The 21,772-nt window shown below is 40.7% G+C and overlaps 1 protein-coding gene across 2 annotated transcripts in view; it reads left to right on the forward strand.

The window, feature by feature from the left end:
* Window positions 1-1,084: 1,084 nt before the first annotated feature.
* MAML1 (mastermind like transcriptional coactivator 1) overlaps window positions 1,085-21,772 on the forward strand; it is a 30,175-nt gene continuing 9,487 nt past the window's right edge. The window contains exons 1-3 of one of the 2 annotated variants that reach the window (XM_044454106.1): window positions 1,085-1,822; window positions 11,369-12,769; window positions 13,731-13,991. In XM_044454106.1, the coding sequence (XP_044310041.1) occupies window positions 1,415-1,822; window positions 11,369-12,769; window positions 13,731-13,991 (2,070 nt within the window). In that variant the 5' untranslated portion in view covers window positions 1,085-1,414. The remainder of the gene's footprint in view (window positions 1,823-11,368; window positions 12,770-13,730; window positions 13,992-21,772) is intronic. The other variant, XM_044454107.1, reaches the window with a different exon arrangement.

Here is a 21,772-nt window from a genome sequence, read left to right on the forward strand (position 1 = left end):
AGAACTACTTTTTCCTCAGATGTCTTGTGCAAGCATGTAAATTGCATTGTGGCAATCGTGTTAACGGGCGTATAGTACTAGACCACTTATTGAGGGTTGTGAAGAGGGGTCCCATGCTAGCCCAAATTTTGGGGAAAACCGATCAGCAGATCCGCTTCGTCAGAAAAAAAAATTCTGGCTCGTTCTGTGCTTCCTTCTGGTATTACATAATTTCCTGCTTTATAATTTCCAAAGCCTTGTGGAGAAACACGTTCATCTTTCTCTCAAAAGTAGCGTTGTTTCCATTGTCCGTGGGTTGAAGTTGAACCAGCAGGAGAACAATATGAAAACTAGAAATAGTCATAAATCCTGGACTGTATCAAGCACAAGCAGCAGGCTAGCATCTAGGGAAATTTGTAAAGCGAGAGGAGTTTGGGACTTAGACTTAGGAGGTGACAGGTAAAGGTTCTGGTTATCCTGATCAATGTTAACTACTAGCTCCTTTTGTTAAAACCTTTTGCGAGAGCACAGTATGCTATTTTTTCCTATGATGCAGTAGAAGAGAAATCGAAGAACCTAAAATGGCAGGACTTTTAAAATTAAAGGAACTGGTGAGAATTTAAGCTTTTTGTTACAGTCCTGAACTAGAATACGTGCCTATGGTCGTTTTTAGTGATAGGCCTTTCTCAGCACTAGAAGATAAGGCTATTCTTTCACATACTTATTCGTCCTTTATTGCTATTGTCCAATACGTAAATATTCCTTTGATGCTTAACTAGGGGAGGGGTAAAAGAGTCCGTACCCCCTCGAACGCCTCAGCTATCGCTACTATAGGCAACGTAGGAGAAGCACTTTTTGTCAATCATGAAGCTCTACCCTTTATACTCTTCCAGAAGATGAGGAGCTGAGGGGGAAATCCCTTCCCCCAACTTTAGCCAGCTTCTTCCGTTCTCATATCCCATTGGCTTGTTTGACCGTTTGTTAATCACTGCCACCAATGCATATGCGGGTGGTGACGTCAGGCACCACCTAGGAAAGTCCGCCCCCTCAACTGGGCTGGCTCACAAATGGGGAGGGGAGGGAGGCAAAGTGATAAAACAATTTCAAGATGGCGGCGGCTGAAGCGCGGATAACAATGGGAAACGGGAGGCTCGGTTGTCTCTGGGCCTGAACTAGGAGCGGGGCAGGAGAGATAAAGTTGGTAGTGGGTCGCCAGGCTTGAGTCCAGGAAACAGGGCTTCAGCCCCTCGGGGAGTGGGGCGCCCCCGCCTGGAAAGAGTGGTGGCGGCGGCGGCGGCAGCGGCAGCGGAGGAGGAAGAGGAGGAGGAGGAGGACGGAGCGTTGGGGCTGAGGGCTGCCCGGCATCCCTCGCCACCAGCCATGGCGGAGTGAAGAGCAACCGAGTCTTGTGTCCTTTTTCTCTTGTCCTCGGCTCATGGTTCTGCCTCCCTGCCCCATGGCGGAGTTCGTGGTGCCGCGGCACAGCGCGGTAATGGAGCGACTCCGCCGGCGGATCGAGTTGTGCCGGCGGCATCACAGCGCCTGTGAGTCCCGCTACCAGGCCGTGTCGCCCGAGCGCCTGGAGCTAGAACGCCAGCAAACCTTCGCCCTTCACCAGCGCTGCTTGCAGGCCAAGGCCAAGCGAGCTGGGAAGCATCGCCAGCCGCCCCTTCCTCCCCCGGCAGCCCCGTCGCAGCCGGCTTCCTCTGCTCCAGCCCCGGGTTCCGTGGGCTCTGCCTCTACCTCTGTTTCTTCCGACAGGCCCGGAATCAACGGCCTGGACGCCGACACCGCGGGCGGTGAACAGCAGCAACAGCACGGCCGTAGCAGTGCTCTCATCGCGGTAAGGTCCTAACTGGACGGGTGCAGGGTTTGTTTTGGTTTTGAGGAACCCGCGGCTCCTTTTTAAAAAGACTCGGGATGTGTGGCTATTTTGTAGCAGTGGGGATTCTTGGCTATAAAAGCCAAGGCCAACTTTTGGAAGAGTTGCGGTTTGAAATGATTTTTCTTTAAAATTTAATAATTTATTATTTGAAAGGACTGTTTTTCCATTTCTCGAATATCCCGTATTGGAGGACAAAGTGAGAGGGTATTTGTTTTTCTTCTCACCCCTGATGCAACTGTAGGGAAGGAAGACTTAATAATTGCTTATTCTAACTTTTTCCCCTCTTTACGAATGCTTATGGTCCCTTCTCCCAGCTACTTCAGGCACCTCTGCAGTCCCAACGATATAAATTTTCAGTGTTTCCAGAGAGTAACAGTCTGTAGAAAAAATAAACAAAAAAGTAGCAAATTGTGGGTTCCCAGCTGCATTGAGACCAACAGGAAGGGTTAAGTGATAATATTGTTTTCTTTAAAGCTGCCAGTGGGTGTCTTGGCCCTCCAGTGGAATGTGGCATTAATATGGTCCATATTGGTAAACAGTTGAATCTATTCAGTATTTGGAATTGAAAATGCACTGAAAACTCAAGTTATAGCATATAAAGATAACTATTTGGCAACACACAATACACAATGACTGTATTCCATTTATATCAAGTTCATTCTCTGGGGATCTAGGGTGGTTAATTTAGGAATTAGTCAATTTTATATTCATAGCAATCTTCTGAAGTAGGTTAGGTTGAGAGTGTGTGACTGGCCTAAGTGTCACTCAGTGAGTAGGGATTTGCATCTAGGCCTCCCATATCCAAGTGTGACTACAACCATTCAGGCAGCATTAGTGGAATGGTTTCATATATGAAAAACTTCAAAGTTGAGACAAGAGTATAAGTGAAGGACAGGTAAGGATTGTCTACACCAGAGGGTGAGAATTTCCTTCCAGATAACATACTTGCTACAGATTGATCCTAATAATCAGCTTACCACATTGTGTATACAATTAGTTTACATAAAATAAGGAAAGTTACTTGAAGAAGTGCTTTGAAACCTGTATTTTGTATGTTGGAATAGGTTTTACTAACTCCATCCCCGCTTATTGAATGGCCAGCATGGTGGGGCTATTGAATTATTGGGGAGAGAGAGGAGTGCTAAGAAACCAAAGTTAACAGCAGTGCTGTTGTGGTAGTCCCAAATAAGTGTACATGTCAGTGTTCCATTTTCACTTTAAGATGTGTGCCTTTGAGGTAAGCTTTTGTAGTTCTTAAATATTCATGTGAAAACAACAGACTGTAAGAATTGAAATTACTCCTTTATGCATACTGCCTTGTCCAGAGCTGTCAATTCAATATAGCAACAGTCCTTTTAAGCTTAAAACAGGCCTTTCCCAATCCTCGATCTGAGATTTTTTTTAACCAGAGATATTAGAAATTAAGCCTGGAATCTTATACAGTCAAATCGGAGTACTGTGGTCTCTTCCCAATGACACAGTTAAAATTTTGGCCTGCTGTTGAAATTGGAAGATACATACTCTGATGGTAACTTAAGTATTATCTTTTTATTTAAATATGTAAGATATACTAAAGAAAATGGAAGGCTGTGAATTTCTTAGGATTCTGTCCCTTGCATATTAAAATGAAGGAAATTAAGTAAAGTGGAAGTGGGTTTCCAGGCTATTCAAGAATGTATGGCTTTCAGCATATCTGAAAGATGCATCGAAAAAGATATTGATGTTCCTAAGGCACAATGCTACTGGTGTCTAGAAAGACAGACTCTGAGCAGTGGGGGAATATTGGAAGTCACAGGGTTTTCTGTTCTGTCTAAACATGCGCAGGTTTGGGCCCTTAGTGAGTTAGGACACCAGCACCCTCCAATTCAATTGCACAGTGTGAGATGCAGTGGAGCCAATCTCCACCACACTTCACATTATGCATTTTATGTAGACAGCTGTTTTCAGCGATACAGATTAAGTGCTGGGGAGGGGGTGGGAAGGGGGCAGGGGGAGGCTGTCGGAATCAATGTAAGCCATTTGCCTTGGACTGCTCTCTCTCCTGTCCCTTGGAAGAGTTTCAATCTCCCTGAGGCCACTTGTATCCTCAGAGAGGCAGCTGGCATGGTTCTTTCTGCACTGGTTGTAAAATGAGCACTAGCATGGCCTTCAGAACTTCATTTCCAGGGTCACAGGACCTCAGAACTGAAGTTCTAAATAATCCTGTGGTCCTCCAGAGAATGTTGAGAAGCCATAGGAGTGCACCTATTGTGTCTAAAAAACAAAATGAGTAGCCCTTTTCTATAGTACTTTACATTTTTGTGATCTCTGTATCTGATAGAATCAGAAGTTGACTGGGCCATTAGTCACTTCTCTGTTTAGAAGCTGGTTGGGGCACAGTCAGGAGGATGGGATGCTTTAATCTTTTATCTGGCGGTGAGGTTGTAAGACATTCCTGTGATCTGACACTGTAGTAAATGGTATGTGTTTTGCTTAAAAGCTGTTCAGATCTTTTTAAAGTAAAAATGGATAGGTTCTTGATAAGAGCTCATTTCATCTTAAAATATAGACAAGAAAAATGGCTCAGAGAATAATTAGATGACTTTTGTTGTATACAGTTTTTATTATAAGAGCAGTAAATGTTAAGCCGTTCAGTCTTTTAACAGTGGACTATTCTTGACACTGGTATGATATTTCTAAGCTAATTTAGTATGAATATTCTAAATACTTCATCATCTACTTACCCTGGAGGAATATATTATAGTTATATATTTCTCTTAAGGTTCTAAGTTTTGAATTTCTTCCTTCCCTGATTATTTTTTGGTGGTGGTCTCCCACATCCTGTTGCCAAAAGGGAAGGGCCAGTTTAACAAAAGGCTTAGTAGACCTGCTTATGACTGTACACTCTCTGCAGAGCATGATTTATAAACAGCTTACTGCTTTGACAGTTTCCTACATTGTTCAATAATTTGGTCATACAGAATAGGATAAGCTACTAATTTTAATGACCAAAGAATTAAGTGAAATTAAAGTAACACAGAATCTGATGATTTTTCTGCTTCATTTTTTCTTCCCTTAACAGCAAGGAACTAATGTTAAAAATGAGGTACTTAGCACCACTGTTTTCATAAAACAACATTCTAAACATTTGTGGAAGAGCTAGTGAGGCATTGGCTTCCAATTTCATTATTGGCAGATGTGCTAAAATTTCGAGAGACTAGGTTTAAATAATTGTATAAAGAACTTGTCCTTGTACTCAGTTCATAGAACAGACAACAATCTTGTTAAACTGGAATTGATGAAAAGTGCATCTATTCCAGAAAGAGCATCTCATGAACAGAATTCCACTCATAGGAACAAAAACTCAAAACACCACACAGTTTCTAAGAAACATGTCAATTACCATTGTGTTTTTACCTTCAATGAAATGTAGTTTTCTTCTGTATCCATTGTACTCCCTTTATCATGGATGTGCATGTACTTTTTACCAGCAAAATCATAATTAAACAAAAGCCTGTTGATCTAATTTACTTCTGCAATGCAGGCAGCTATGCCCTGGCAAATTTGTTTGTTTGTTCAACTTATATTCCACAATTAAATTAGTCCCAAGGACTCTCTAAGCGGATATGTGAAGGCAGCGCTGCTGTTCTAGATCATTCATCTACTTGGTTGGGAGATTTTGTGGTTGGGAATTAGATTCAGGAAGATGGCAGCACCAATAGCTGTTACATAGCTTTTGGGCCATGTGATATCTTTCACCCATATATATACCTAGGATCTACTGAGATGTGGCCCAATGTGGTGATGCATGTTTTGGAGATGGGATGACAGCAAAGTATTAAAGGGGCTTATAATCACAGGTGCTTTATGTGAGTCAGTGTTTCTGCTAACAAGTCAAATTGTTGCAAAACAAGTTGAGGTAGGGTGTTGTTGTTTTTCATTAGTCTGTAGTTTCTTGGCAAGATAATGCTGTTGTCTAGCATATCTCATTACATTTGATTATAATGATATCTTCTGCATTACAAAGCACTGGGAGCAACAGATGGTGCTGTTGAGTTGAGCTGGGTGGATAAATTAGCTTTTTATTGTACAGGGTTCTGAAGTTCTGATTTAACAGGAAAGTTTCAGCTATAGATGCAATTTATTCAACTAAAATAGTTAAACTATATGCCAGAAATAAAGGATCCATAGAGCAGGCCTGTTATTGCCTTGAGATGAACTCAGTTGTGTATTTTGTTCCTTGGGAACAAATACTTTACATAGTTCTGAGATTTATATTTGAGTGCCATTATTTGAAATAGATAGAAATCTATTAATATGTAATTTATAAAGAAAAGTTATGCTTATTATATCCTAAATTATTTTGAATTTGCATGCTTTTCCCAGTAAAGTTTGACAAAACAGTTTTCCTGTTGTATGTTTGTAAGAAATAAATGAGTTTCATATGTATCATGAGTACAGAATGGACAAATGAATACATTTTGATTGCTCTTTAAACAACTTGTCCTATATTTCCTTTATTATATCACTAGAGAGCCAGTGTGGTGTAGTGGTTAAGAGGATGGGACTGGGACTCAGACAACCTGGGTTCTAGTCCCCACTCAGCCATGGAGCCAACTGGGTGACTTTGGGCCAGTCACAAACTCTCAGCCCAGCCTACCTCACAGGGTTGTTGTTGTGGGGATAAGATGGAGGAGGAGAATGATGTAAGCTGCCTTGAGCCCTTTGTAGGAAAAAGGCAGGATATCAATAAATAAATAAAATTAGAATGTTTTCTAGAAGGGATTATCAGGGGGCTAAAACATGCACATCCTGCTAGAAAAACAATTTCACTAATTTTAATCTGGTGCATAACTATCTAGTAGTCTTAAAACTTGTTTGGTATGTTGGCAGGTAGTATTGATTTCTTTTTTTTCAGTGTTTCCTTTAAGATTTCATCTTAGAACAGGTTTTTCTTGCCTTTACACTGCTTTGGTGGGGCTCCTGTCTGACTCATTCGCCAAGCTTCTGTAAAGTGCTCTTCTGAGAGAACTGCATATGTTAGTGTAGGTTTTGTCAACTTCATATAGATTACAAAATATATGAATTTTAGCATAAACACATACAGAGTAGTTCATCACTGTTAGGCTGTTTGCAATAACTTTGTAATGCTGAAAATAATTAGGAGTAAATTGGACTGCAGTCTTTTCCTGTAATAATTGAGAGACAAGTGAAACCTGTTGCATTATGGAGTGTTCCTCTTCAGGATTCCAGCAATGCCTTTTCCAAAGTATTCCATTCTACTTTCCCTCTCAGTTGACACTCCATATTCCCTACCAACTCATCATGTTTGGTGTTCATTGCAGTGTTTTGAATTCTGCTTACCCCTGGGGTTTTCCCTATTTTTTATTTTTTTGCTTCTGCATTTTGTACTTTGGTAATCCTTGTGGCTCCCCCAAGTTGGCTGCCACCTCCCTTCCTGTTCATGGACAATGTCACTTTGACTATGCAAAGATCATCCTTTAAAAAGGATATTTCTGTTAGCATATAGGATTAAATTCTTGTATAGTAGTTGGTTCATGTCGATACATTATTAAAATAACTATGTAGTAACTAATGATAGGATCTCAGTTGTGTAAAAGGGAAAGAGTGGAGAAATGCAGCATCTCCATTTACTATAGTACTGTAATGGAAAAAGCAGTATTTGAAATGTAACTCTTCTATTTAATTGAGAACTGTGTAATCTAGTAAGCCAAATGCAGTTTTCTTTGATAGCCTCGCAGGAGCTTCATAGAGTTCTTGCTCTTGGGCTGCTGCTAGCTGGGGCTGTAGTATATGGGGATTACTGATCACTTGGCAAGCCATTTAATCGGCCAGAAGTTGTGGCTGCCTGAGAAGCTGGCAAAATGGCACAGACATCCAAGCATGTAGCAGCAGCCACTGGAACTCAAGAGCGTAGGTAATTCTTTAATCACATAAGCAGTGCTATATAAATCATATTTTCTACAGATGGGCTTGCTTAGGAAGTGGCATAGGTTTTTCTTTCATGTAGAGTATGCACAGTGTGGTTTTTAATGCAGTTTCTGTGCATTACCCATCATGGGCCATTTGGAATTCACCTGCAAGGGATGGATAGCCATTTTATTGTGCTGCAGCAAAAACAGGAATATCTTCTATAACCAACTGCATTTATGGACATTTAACCCCCATTGTTTACATTTTTTTTTGTTCATACCTGCCTCTACTGTATTTTTACATGTTTTCAGCCTATCTTTATAAACTATTCTTGATAAACAAGAGATTCACCAAAATTGTAGTAGTGCAGTAATGAAGAAAGTAGCAAAGTTCACATCTCCTGATTTAGCAAAATTCTTCTCCTTCCAACTATAGTAGTTGATTTTAAGTAGTGAAAAGGTTTGGCCCAGTCAAGAAATAAACAACCAAAATGGAGAAAAATAATGTTGACATTGGGAAGTGGTGCCTATCAGTGAGAAGGAGAAAAAATATTACTAGATAAAGAACAATCTCAGAAATTGTGGACAAATTGTGCTGAATGTCTCTTGTGTAACATTAGATTATTCATGAAAAAATCTAGAGAATTCCTAAACTAGGTCTCAGGTACCCTGCCAACTTCTAGAACATGGGTCCTCAAACTGCAGCCCGTGGGCTGGATACGGCCCGCCATGCCCATTTAACCGGCCCACCCCAGAGGTTTTGCACTCGCTGTGCGCACAGCTTGCTCGCACGGAGATCATTTTGGACTTGCTCAGAGAAAACAATCTCCACGTGAGCAAGCCACTGCCTCGCACTGCGCACCCCCCCCTGCTTCCCCCCCCCCCCGCTGCCTTGGCACCCTGAGCCCACCGCCGGCACCTTTGAACTGGCCCCCGTTGAAAAAGTTTGAGGACCCCTGTTCTAGAACCATGATACAATTGCTTTTTATTTTTTCAGTAATTCTTCTTGCAATCTACTGCATAATAATTTTGGCAAATGCACAGATTGCATAAAAATGTCACAAAATAACAAGATTGATTGAAAATTTTAATTTCGGAGAAAGTAATTTTGTTATCCTTCCCCAATAGATACAGTGAGGGAATAAGTACAAAACATGTGGACTAAAATGGACTTGCTGTCATCTCCAGCATTTTTATTTGTAAAATTTCCACATGAAGAAAAAAATGGAGGAGGGAACAGAAGAAAGCAAGACACTATTATGCTGAATAAGCTAGATTTATAGGTCAATAGATGGGTTTTGATTAAGGAACAGACTGCTGTTGCAGTTTTAAAATATTCTGCCCAAACTTCATTCAGTTCTCATATAGTCCATGTCAGGTTTTGGGGCACCTGAAATAAACAGGTATAAAATTTACACCTGGACCTGTGGGATATATTTGGATACTGTATCTTATTTATTTTATTGTATTACTGCCCCGAGACATTGTGAAGAGTGGGATGTAAAAGTAATAAACAAATGTTTGAAAAATTAATATTTTTAGAGATTCCAAGGTTGTATTCTGATATACTGGGTTCATATGTCATCCTAAGCCATAATAGGTTATTTTGCATGATGTCCAAACCTGGAGGATTTTTTCTGTTGTGGGTATTTTCTGAAAACATCTACTGTAAGAAAGCATGTGTTGTGGTATGTTAGGGGTGTTTTATTCGCAGGGTAGCTTAATGTGATGTTTGGATGCAGCAGGACAATGTTTCCATTGGTTATCAAGAAGTAGAGAAAACCCCCTGCCATTCCTTATAAAATGGCTTGTGCCACCACCATTCTTCAGTTGTAGGAAAAGCGCTTCTTTTCCTAGCAAACGCCTTTCACTTCTAAAGACTGCTTCACATTACACATTGCACTGAAATAATACCTGCCCCAAAAGCTTTTTCTCTTTTACAACCACCAACTGCTTTCAGGTCTCCCCTCCCCTCCATTTTCTGCTTGTTACTTCCCTACAGTGGTCTCTATTGCTACTCATCAGATATACATGGATGGATATTACAGAGCCGTGAGCAGAATTACAAAAATCAGGGCAAAGTGGTAAGGAAGGGAAATTTAGTCACATTCCATGGCAAAGCAGTGTAACAAAGGAGGAAATGATGCAAAATTCATGGCAGAGTAGTACAGCAAAGGAGAAATTTGCACAAATTTCATGATAGGAAATATTAACATGGAAAGTTTGTTAATGTATTTCTCCATTCATGAGGACTTTAAAAAGTATTTGCTTTATACCATCTGATGTAGGGTGGGTCACCTTTGTCAGCAGGCAGCCACATCAGATGAATTGCAGAAAAGTATGCATGGAACAAAGAAAAGAAGACCTCTGCTACAAAGTTTCCTTGGATATGTACCAGCCTAGGGCTGGAGGACTGAGAAGGGAGTGAGGGAGGAACAAGCTCAGAAACAACAGACAACTGTTGAGAGCAATAGACGAGTCACCCACTGTGGCTTTTTTCCAGAAAGGTTTAGCATGATGAGTGAACACCAGCCCCTGGTTGAGACTGCTGTTTCTGGGAAACCAGGTTTACAGCATATTGGTAAAAGTGAACCTATATTGTGAAAAGTGAACACTTTTCAGAATAAATATCCTGAAGAAGATTCATTGTATATTTTGTATAGCTTTGTTTTCTTCCTTTTAGAAATTGCAAGTACAAGTATGAATTATTTTTGTAAATAAAATAATTTATTGCCTATTGGTTATAAAAGCATAATCTGATAACAGGTTGGTTAAATAGCAAATTTTCTTTGGGGCTCAATGCAATTTACAATCTGGCTGGGGTGAGCAGCAGTATCCCCAGCTAAGTAATTTGTTGGCAAACTGAATAACAGCTCCTTCCTGCTGGGCAATATTAATTCAGAGTTATGGCAGCTGCACGTACAGTACACTCACTTCTAGTCTTAAAATCAAGTAACCCTTTAAGATGAGAAGGCAAGAAGGAAAGCTATAATGCAGCAGCAATAGCTGCTGCTGTTGCTACTGCCTTGAGTTTAAATGAAGAGAAGTCTTAGTAGGTTGCCTGTACAGTGTTGTCTTTTGGCTCAAGTAGCATTAACCAAGTAGGGTATAAAGAAACTGTTTACAGTATAAAAACATGTATTTATATTTATCTCCTATGAGGCATCAAGAAGCCAGTTGGGTTCAAAGGTGCCTTAGCAACCTGTGATTGGAATTTCATGAAATTTCTGGGACAAAGCTACAAGAAAACTAAATGTACCATAATGGTCAATGAGAGAGAGTCCAAGCAAGTAAACTAGCATCGAGCAAAGCAGCTGTATACTCAGTAATGCTTTTCAGTGTTTTAGTGCAGAATATATTAACTCCAAAATGCATGTAGATCTCACATGGATTAAAACAGTGAAAGAAAACAGCTGAAAAAGAGGGCCTTTGGCTATGAGGTGGCATACAAATGTGATAAATAATAAAGGTTTTACTCCTTTGTAATGTTTCACATAAATTTTAATAGAAAATCAACTGATTGCTGGCCTAGGAAAACCAAGATGACCCCGCTTTGAGGTATAACATTAATTTTAAACTGTTTCTCTTTCAGCAGCTTCATGAAACAGTGAAAAGGAAGCTTGATAGTTCTGTTCCTCCTCAGAATGGTGACCAGCAGAATGGCTATGGGGACATGTTTTCTGTGCCCAAAAAACGTCACGATGATAGTCTTGGTGGGTTGAGTGGCTCCACTAATGGTATCCCTCCTGTATCACCTCTGCACCAGCTGGATAGCAAACCTTCCGGTGCAGACACTTTACAGCTTAATGGAAAACTTTCCATGGGGCTAGATGGCATCAGCAAAAAGTGTCTGCCAGATTCTAACCTTCAGCTGAATGGAAGCAGTGATGCTGATGACACGTTTGCTATGGTTATTAATAAAGAGCTCAAACAGGAACCGGATGATCTTCCTTGTATGATTTCGGGACCAGGAAGTTCTATCCCTTCAAACATTTTGATGCCAGATCTTAACCTTAATGAGCAAGAATGGAAGGAGCTCATTGATGAGCTCAACAGATCAGTGCCTGATGAAGACATGAAAGATCTTTTTACTGAAGACTTTGAGGAAAAGAAGGATGTTGATTCTTCAAATTCAGCTGCACAAACCCCATTACCGCAAGACATCATTATAAAGACTGAATTTTCCCCAGCGGACTTTGAACAAGAACAGATGGGATCTCCACAAGTTAGATCTGCTTCTTCTGGCACAACATTTATTGGTACCTCTTCTGTCCCTGTTAGTGCAGCTTCTCCAGCAGTTAGTAATTCTCAAACTATGTTTCAGCCATCCAGTCAGTCAGTGACTGAAAATCCCAACCAAGCCATGATGCAGCCATCAAACCAGTCTCCAAATGTGCAGAGGCCTCTGTCTAGTTCACTGTTGTCCGGACAAAGTACAGGGAGTGCCAAGGAGATGTCATCTGCTAAACAACTTCAACAGATAGCTGCCAAGCAGAAGAGAGATCAGTTGTTACAGAACCAACAACAGGTACACCAACCTAACCAGATTTCTAGCTGGCAACAGTCTGGCTCTTCTCACAGTCCGTTGACTGTCCCATACACGATGGAAAATCCTACTAGCCCTTCCATTTATCAACAAGACTTCAGTAACCAGAAACTCATGATGTCTAGTATGCCAAACAAGAGTTCTCCCAGGGCTGGAGGCAATTATCATGGTGGAAATATATTAAGCCATCAGCCAAATACTCTGAACCAGAACTCTGTGTCTAATCAAAGCTCTGTACTAGACTATGGGAATACGAAACCTCTTTCACACTATAAAGAATGTGGGCAAGGAGTTACAATAACTGGACAGAACAAACCCTCTATGTTGGCATATATGCAGCAGCGCCAACAATCTACACTGCCTCATATGAGTGATGAGCAGAATGGAATGTTTGTAATGAAGAAGTCTGGAAGTATCGCTTATAGGCCTCTGGTTTCACACAGCCAGGTAAGTGCTTCTAGTAGCAGCTTGGCCATAGTAAATGTAGAGGGTTGGGTATGTTGAGCAAAGTTGTTCCGTAAGTGAGGTGCATATGGTAGTGTGTGCTACAAAGAGGATGATGGGAATGGCTACACCAGTCTTTATTAGGAAAGCAATGTGTGACTTCGTGATAGACTTTCTAATCTAAAAAGCCCAAAGAATGGGAATCTTGCAGGTACCAATTAACAGATTTTTAAAGATTGGTGTACAAATCTGTTAAACAGGGTACAATTAAATTTAAGAAGATAATTCTTTTCCTCTTATGGTTTCTTTAAATGGCTTGCTAAGGGCTGAAGATATTTCAATAGCATATAAAATTGTGTATGATTTTACTCTGGCTAGCAGTTTAGTTATCTTCATTTTTACTGTGGAGGGTCATCACAGGCACTGTGTCTAGCATTAAATGTTACTGATGAGCTAGAAAGGCAAAGAATCACCATCTGTTTTATTCCATACAGAGTTATTTTCTTTTCTCATTGTGCTTGTAATAGGCAAGAAGATACATCAGTTTTCTACCCAGTACTGAGCATACTGACACTCATATATCCTTATTCTCCCTCTGCTGGCCTGTGGTAATAAGGTCCCCAGTGAGAGAATATGAAAGCTTAAATGCCTTCGTATTCCTTATAGGAAGCAATATCTGGTATATTTCTGTTCTTAATGAATAAATCCTCTTTGATATTAAGCCGTTTAGGCAGCTCCTCACAATGTAGCTTCTAGACTCTTATGTGAAGGAGCAGACACCCAATCTTATTTCTGTGCAAAACAAAGTTACGCTGAATATGAATTCTTGACAAACAGCTATAGAACAAAGTTTGTAGGTGTTTAGGTTCCAGGGCTCAAACTATGAAAAAACAAAGTGAAAATGCTGGCATTTCTAAAATGAAGTCTAGGCTATTTTACTTAATTGCCATGTCTGCTTTTGTAGGATCAAAATCCTTCTGCTGGTGTTCCTCGCATTCCTGTTTCTGTTCCTGGTCCTGGTGTGAATGCACAGCCTCCTAATGTTTCCATGGCAGGTAACCATGGTAACACAACCTATCTCAATAGTCCGCAGCAAGCAGCTGTAATGAAGCAGCACCAACTTCTACTAGATCAGCAGAAACAGAGAGAACAGCAACAAAAGCATTTGTTAATGGAACAGCAGAAACAGTTTCTAATGGGACAGAGGCAACTTCTTGCTGAACAGGTAAATGTGCATTACAGTGAAAAAGAGTAGTCTTCTTTCTCTGTCAGTCTTACTGGTTTGAAGGATTTGAACCCTTTCCATATGATATTTGTGCAGCTTGCCTGCTGAGAATTCTTTAATCTCTCCCCTACTCATCCTACCACCTTCAGCAGAGAGATTTGAGAAGATTGCTGTCACATATGCAGGAAAAGAAGATCTGCTGGTCACCTTTCTTTACTCATTATTCCTATCCACTGATCTTTTAGTGGTTAATTATTTCCTCTTTGTAAAGTCCTGCTTGATAAAGTTTATGTCCCTGATTCCTTGGTGCCTAATTCCCCCTTTGTAAAGTCGAGGATTGAGCATGGATCTTAATGTAGCCAGAACAACATCCATGCCAAAGAAGGTGGTATCAGGAAAGTTGGGGGATGTACAAAACTTCTTCAGGGAGGAAAAGAACCCCAAGGAGGGAGAAGTTAAGAAACATTCAGAAACATTGACTAGAGGGGGAATAAACAGAAAAACTGGGTCTGAGGGGGAACAGAATCAAGTACTGCGGAAGTAGGCATGGAACAATGAACAGGAACATTTCACACAAGATTTTGTTAGAGGACCAATTTGTTTTTCCTAATTTTTAGTAGGATTGGAGGAATTAACTGCTATCTTATTTTATTAATTTTTTTATTTATTTAAACCATTTTTATGCCGCCCCATTTGCAAAAAGCCTTGGGGCAGCTTACAACAATAATAAATAAACATAAATAAACAATTTGTACAATTGGAGTTAAAAAGCAGAAGCATCTCGGCATATACCTAAAAATCCCATAAATACAATTCATAAGTTAACAATTAAAATAACTTTTAAATAAAAAGGTCTTGGCCTGGCACCAAAAAACAAATAACAACAGCGCCAGGCGGACCTCTCTGGGGAGCACATTCCATAGGTGGGGCGCCACCGCAGAGAAGGCCCTCCTCCGGGTACTCACCCTCCTAATATCTTTCATGGAGCGTTCCCGGAGAAGGGCCTCTGCTGCTGATCTCAAGGGGCGGGAAGGCATATATGGACGCAAGCATTCCTTTAGATTACCAGGTCCCAAGCTGTTAAGGGCTTTATAGGTGATAACCAACACCTTGAATTGTGCCCAGACTTCAATGGGGAGCCAGTGAAGCTGGCGGAGAACTGGGGTTATATGAGAACAACGCCCAGTCCCCATCAGCAACCTGGCAGCTCTGTTTTGCACCAATTGAAGTATCTGGACCGTCTTCAAGGATAGCCCCACGTAGAGCGCGTTACAGAAGTCTAATCGGGAAGTTACCAGTGCATGTGTCACTGTCGCCAGGCAATCGTTCTCCAGGTAGGGACGCAGCTGATGGATCAGCCAAAGCTGAAGGAAAGCGCTCCTCACCACTGCCGTCACCTGAGCTGCTAATGACAGCTCAGGGTCGAGGAGCACTCCCAAGCTGTGAATCTTGTCCCTAAGAGGGAGTACAGCCCCATTCAGGACAAGGTCCAGGTCCCCCACCCCGAAGCCCTAACCATCTACCAACAGAACCTCCGTCTTGTCTGGATTGAGCTTCAGTTTATTGGCCCTCATCCAGCCCATTACCTCGGCCAGGCACCGGTTCAGTACAGCCACTGCCTCACCTGGATTGGTTGAGAACGAGAGGTAGAGCTGGGTATCATCAGCGTACTGATGATTCCGCAGCCCACACCTCCTAATGACCTCTCCCAGTGGTTTCATGTAGATGTTGAATAGCAAGGGGGACAAAATGGACCCCTGCGAAACTCCATGGCATAACTGCCATGGTGCAGAGCCATAGTCCCCCAGCACCACCTTCTGGAATCGGCCATTGAGATAGGAGTGGAACCACTGCAAGGCAGTGCCTCCAACCCCCAATCCCGCTAGCCTATCCAGAAGGATACCATGGTCGACGGTATCAAAAGCCGCTGAGAGGTCCAGGAGAACCAACAGGGATGCACTCCCCTTGTCTCTCCCTGCACAGGTCATCATACAGGGCGACCAAGGCAGATTCAGTACCATACCCGGGTCTGAAGCCGGACTGCAATGGGTCCAGATAATCAGTTTCATCCAAGAGTGCTTGGAGTTGTCGCGCCACCACCCGCTCTAACACCTTGCCCAAGAACGGGATATTGGCCACCAGTCTATAATTGGCGGCCATCTCTGGATCCAGGGATGCCTTCTTTAGGATCTTACATGATGTTACATTCATTTAAAATTATGTTTAGGGTACTTTTATGGGTAGAACCCTCTCAGTGCTGGGAAGGAAAGAAGTCAGTGGATGGAAAAGGATAGTTAGCAGCTCTTCAGTCTCTCTGTGTGTGTAATTGCAATCTCCTCCACCTTTCTCTGCTAAATTCTCAAGAGGAAACATAGTGTTGCTCTTATATGGTAAGTGGAATATGTAGTAAAATAACGATCACATTATTTTGAGGTGGTTAAGCTGGCTGGCTTACATGAATCAATTGACCATAACTTTAATATATACTCATTGTTGCTGTATTAGTTAAGAATATATTGACTAGTGTGTAAGTTTAGAGTGTGATACTGTAGGCAGTGATGATGATTTTGTGGATGGGAGGAGGTAAGTGTCATATTGTCAGGCAAGCTCACCTGTATCAAATTTCAGTTTTGATAGCCTCAGTGAAAAGACATAGCTGAAAGTGTTCTTGAATTGTGAGAAAGGATTTCAGTAAACTTTTTGACGGGTCATACTTTGCTAGATTGTTGAATGAGGAGTCTCAGAGCACCATTATTACAAGGATGTGAAAGATCTGACTTCTGTTCTTCAAAAATTTGTGATGATAACCACAATATAAAGGAATGACTATCACATAGAAAAAGGGTACAAACATGTTTTCTGAAGTAGATTAGATATTAATGGGCTGAAGTTGCAGGATGGTAGATTTTTACTGAACATTTGGAGAGTTTTCTTCACAGTAAGTAATGTGACAGATTGACAGTGGAACCAGTTATCTAGAGGTAGGTGAGTGCTAACTTTCTGAGGTCTTCAAGCAGAGATCAGATAGCTGTTTGTTGGAGATACTCTAACTCTGGAATTACTGGGCCATAAAGGGAGTTGTAGGCCATAGTTAAATGCCCCCTCCTTCTGTGAAGAATCTGTTTAAAATAGCAGCTGGAAAAAAAATTATATCTGTGCAAGATGGTCAACAGCTTTAAAGTTACAAAAGCAAATGCAAGAGAACTAGATTGTCAAGGATACCTTAAAGATAATTCACTCTGCCAAATATAGAAAATTTGGATGTATGAAGGCAGGCAGTCATTTGGTTCAGGCCAAACTAGAAGCAAAAAGGTACCTCTTTCATGGTCTTAGTAGCTGCCATTCAGAGGCTGTCTTGAAATTAGGCCAGCATATTGCCTTTTTAATAGTAAAGCAGCTATTTTTCTAACAGGTTAGCAAAGAAAAGCAGGACAAGGACGGCAAGTTAGAGTGATAATTTTAGAAATGTAAAATAATTAAGTGCGACACAATATAGAAATGGGAAAATACAGAAAAGGGTGTGTGTGTCAGACTGGAATGCAGTTGTTACATAGCTATGCTTAGTTTTATTGAAGGAGTCTTTAGGTTGAGCTATATAAATATTTATTTGATCGATTTATTTCTTTAATGTCCATTAATCAAGATGGTTAATATAGCATCCAGTCCCATGTTTAGACCTTTATGGGTTAATTTTAACACTGTAGTATAGGATAAAATTTCCCCACATGTGGATGTATACTAAGACTTTACACATTGCTGCCACATGTTTTCTTTTTGTTTTCCTCCTTTTCCACTCCATGATCAGACTTGCTGGCTGTACACAAGGGAGATTTGAGATGCATTCCAGATGTAGAACTCAACTTGCCCTTGATAACACTTATGTATATTTTTTTCAATAATGTTAACTGCAGGCAAATACTTTTATTGAAATATTTATCAGTTTTCTGTCTTCAACATGTTGTTACTTCATTTTTCGCTCTGTATTCTATAGGATGTTATCTCTTTGCATGACTGGACTTCTGCACTCCTATCTCTTCTGTCCCTTATTTTCTGTTTGGCCAAGCCCAAATTTCTGTCACCTTCTCCCTTTTATATTTATATTTGTTTATTAGACATTTATACTGCCCGGTCGCTGAAGCAATTCAAACCACAAATGCAATACAAAAATATAATTTAAAATGCTTGGGAAAATAAGGTCTTGGTATAAAAAGACCCCTGCTTTAGTCCTTTTATGTTTGTTTCCTAATCCTAGAACCTTGGTGTCTGCCCACTCCCTCCTGCTTTAAATTTTCCTAGAAGCAGGTGTGAAAGGGCTGCACACTTCTTGTAGGATTCCACGAACGTGCAAAAGTAGTCAGAGACTGCAACTGGTTTAAAGATATTCATGGAGGTTTAGCTTAGTCTTAGCCACCAGTGCAGTCACAATAGTACTGTTCTGCTTTTTCATGTGTCCCATTTAGTAACCAGTTATTTACTTGGCTGAGTCAATATTTAATTAGATTTGATTTGAGACATTTCCTGTAAGTAAAATACATTTGAAAGGAGGTATGACAACATGCTGCTAGATTCCTATACCTCCTTTCTGAATCTTTCTAGTAGTGTGCTAATATGCTTTCTCTGAAAATAATGAATAGAGATATAGCATACTCACTGTTGGAATACAAAAATAATTTTTTTACCATGCATCAACATGTTGAATCAGCCTCCTCAAAATTAACCACCGTTGTTATTCCCCTTGATTAGGTTCATGTGAGATGAAGCATTGTTTGACTCTTTCAAAATGCCCACCTGGTTCACACGTAATGCTAACTTATGCTTTATTTAAACCCATAGTTTTATCTGGCAGATGGTCAAACAAACTGTGGTTTGTTTTCTTAACCCCTGGATTGTTTGCTTCCCTCCTCCTTTGCCTGCTTCCTACCAGTATCTCAAATGCTTTTGAAGTACTATATCACTGGTACATAGACTGTCTGTTGTTGGCTTTTACCACTCTTGGCACTCTTTCTATAGCCTAGTGAAGCAGCCCATGAACAGCCTATGCTACTGCAGACACATGTAATGACAACCCATGCTTTAAGCAACCCAAAGTTCACAAATCATATGTTCTCTGAATGGTTTGTAGTTAATAAACCATAGTTTGTTGGTGCAGCCTTGGCCACACATCACTGCAACCTTTGTTGTTGTTAGTTGCAAAGTCACGTTCGACCCATCGCGACCCCATGGACAACATTCCTTCAGACCTTCCTGTCCTCCACCATGCCCCAGAGTCCACTTAAGCTCACACTGACTCCATCTAGCCACCTCATTCTCTGCCATTCTCTTCTTCTTTTGCCGTCAATCGTTCCCAGTATCATGGTCATTTCCAGTGATTCCTTCCTTCTCATTAGGTGGCCAAAGTATTTGAGTTTCATCTTCAGTATCTGGCCTTCTAAAGAGCAGTCAGGGTTGATCTCTAGGACTGACTGGTTTGATTCCACAACTCATGGGTTGAATAAAAGCTTATGTACCACAAAAGAGAGAAGAGCTCTAGTAGCACCCCAAAATAATCTTCACAATAATGTAGGAAAGAAACCTGACAATAAAGCACATGGGCCTCAGTGTCTATACTCTAATGCCCAGACTATGGGAAATAAACAAAATGAAATTGTACTTGAAAGCAAATATGATTTGGTAGGCATTACTGAAACATGGTGAATTATTCCAATGACTAGAATATAGGAATTGAGGCTGTAACTTGTTCAAAAAGAAGATAAGAAATCATAAGAGAGGTAGAGTCACATTATATGTTAAAAATTCTTATCTCTGTGCAGAAATACAGGACGATGAGCCTGGTAGCTCCATCAAGAGATTCTGGGTCAAAATATATCAAGGGGTAAAAGTAACGTGATAGTTGGAGTCTACTACTGACTCAGAAATATGAGAATGAAACTTTTAATAAGCAAATTGCACCTATTTCAAAAAAATGTGATGTGATAGTAATGAAGGACTTGACCCTTGATATCTCTTGGGAGACAAATCTGTCAAGTGACTGCTCCAACAAATTCTTAAGGAGCCAGTGTGGTGTAGTGGTTAAGAGCATGGAACTGGGACTCAAGCAACCTGGGTACAGTGTAAGTTGTGGGGCCTCTGTGTTAAAGTGGCCACATCCTACTTGAGTTTTTGATTTTAAAGGAAGCAAAAACTATACTCTGGATTTTGGGAAAGCTGATTTTAGTAATGTCAAAACAAGGATAAGTAAGGTTCAAGGCAAGTGAATCTAAATTAAAACAGAGTTCAATATAGGTGGACATATTTAAAAGAAGAAATTCTAAAGACACAATTACAGTTCCATCAAAAAGAAAAGGTCATTCAACTTCTTAGTGAGGAAGGCAAATGGATATCAGATGTCAAAAGACCAAAGTGCTCAATTTCTGCTTTGGCTCAGTCTTTTCCCAAGAACAGGTCTATGACCATCCCCCAGAAAAAACATACAGACTGAAGGAGCAGGATTAAATCTTAAGATTAATAAACAAATGGCCAAGGAACAGTTAATGTTTTTGAATTCAAATCTCCAGGGCCTGATCAACTGCATCCTAGAGTACTAAAAGAACTCTCAGAATCACTGTCTATTTTCTTCGAGAAATAATGGAGGATGGGTAAAGTGCCAGATGACTGGAGGAAGGTTAATGTTGTCCCCATCTTTAAAAAGGGCAAAAAGAGGTTCCTGGGAACTACAGGCCAGTTAGTCTGATATCAGTTCCTGGGAAAGTTCTGGAACAGATAATGAAGAAGTCATTGTTGATGAAGAAGTATCTTGAAGACAGTGCAGTGATTACTAGAAGCAAGCATGAACTTCCCAAACACAAATCCTGCCCAACTAATCTGATCTCATTTTTTGATCAGGTAACCTCTCTTTTGGACTGTGGGAATACTGTGGAGATAATGTATCTTAGTAAAGCTTTTGACAAAGTGCCCAATGACTTTCTAATCAGCATGCTAGCTAAAAGTAGGCTAGATGGAAAATGATCAGGAGGATCCACAGCTGGCTACGAAATTGCATCCACAGAGTGCTCTTCAGGGGCACCTTCTCAGACTGGGGAGATGTAACACCGTTTCCACAGGGTTCAGTTTTAGGACCAGTACTCCAACATTTTTATTAGGTTCAACATTTTATTCAACTCTACTCTTTGACGCTAGAACCAGCACAATAATCTTGAAAGAATGGCAGCAGAAAGGGAGTTCCATTCTCTTCTATCTGGGTTATAAATTCTTTTCTCAAACTCTTCCTAGGAATATCACTTTAAGATTGACTGTGGCTCACTATTATATTGATATTCTCCTTTCCCTCTGCCTCAGCACAACATTTTAAAATCCATTCTGTTCTGTTTAAAAGAGCAGAGCATTGCATTTGATTTTCTTACATAGAAAGAAATTGCATTTTCCTAGTACCATTCATCTTTCTCTTTGGATTGCTACTCAAACTAGGATAGCCAAATCATTGACTCTTATAGCAGTATAATTTGCATTGGCTGCCAATCTATTTCCAGGTCAGACTCAGGCTGCTAGTACTAACTTGCGAAGCATCATACAGCTCATAGCCTAGCTTCCTGAAGAATCACTTCCTTCCAAATACGTGTGCTCAGATGCTAAGATCATCCTTAGTGGCCCTTCTCTCAGTGCCCCCACTGAATGAGAGGTGAAGCAGGTGGCTACTAAGGGGACAGTCTTTTCAGGGGTGGATCCCTGGTCATGCAATGACTTCTCCAGAGATACCCACCTGATGCCTACCTTGTGGTCTTTCA

This window comes from Varanus komodoensis, unplaced genomic scaffold (assembly GCF_004798865.1).
Source record: "Varanus komodoensis strain SLA01 unplaced genomic scaffold, ASM479886v1 scaffold7_3, whole genome shotgun sequence".
NCBI lineage: Eukaryota > Metazoa > Chordata > Lepidosauria > Squamata > Varanidae > Varanus > Varanus komodoensis.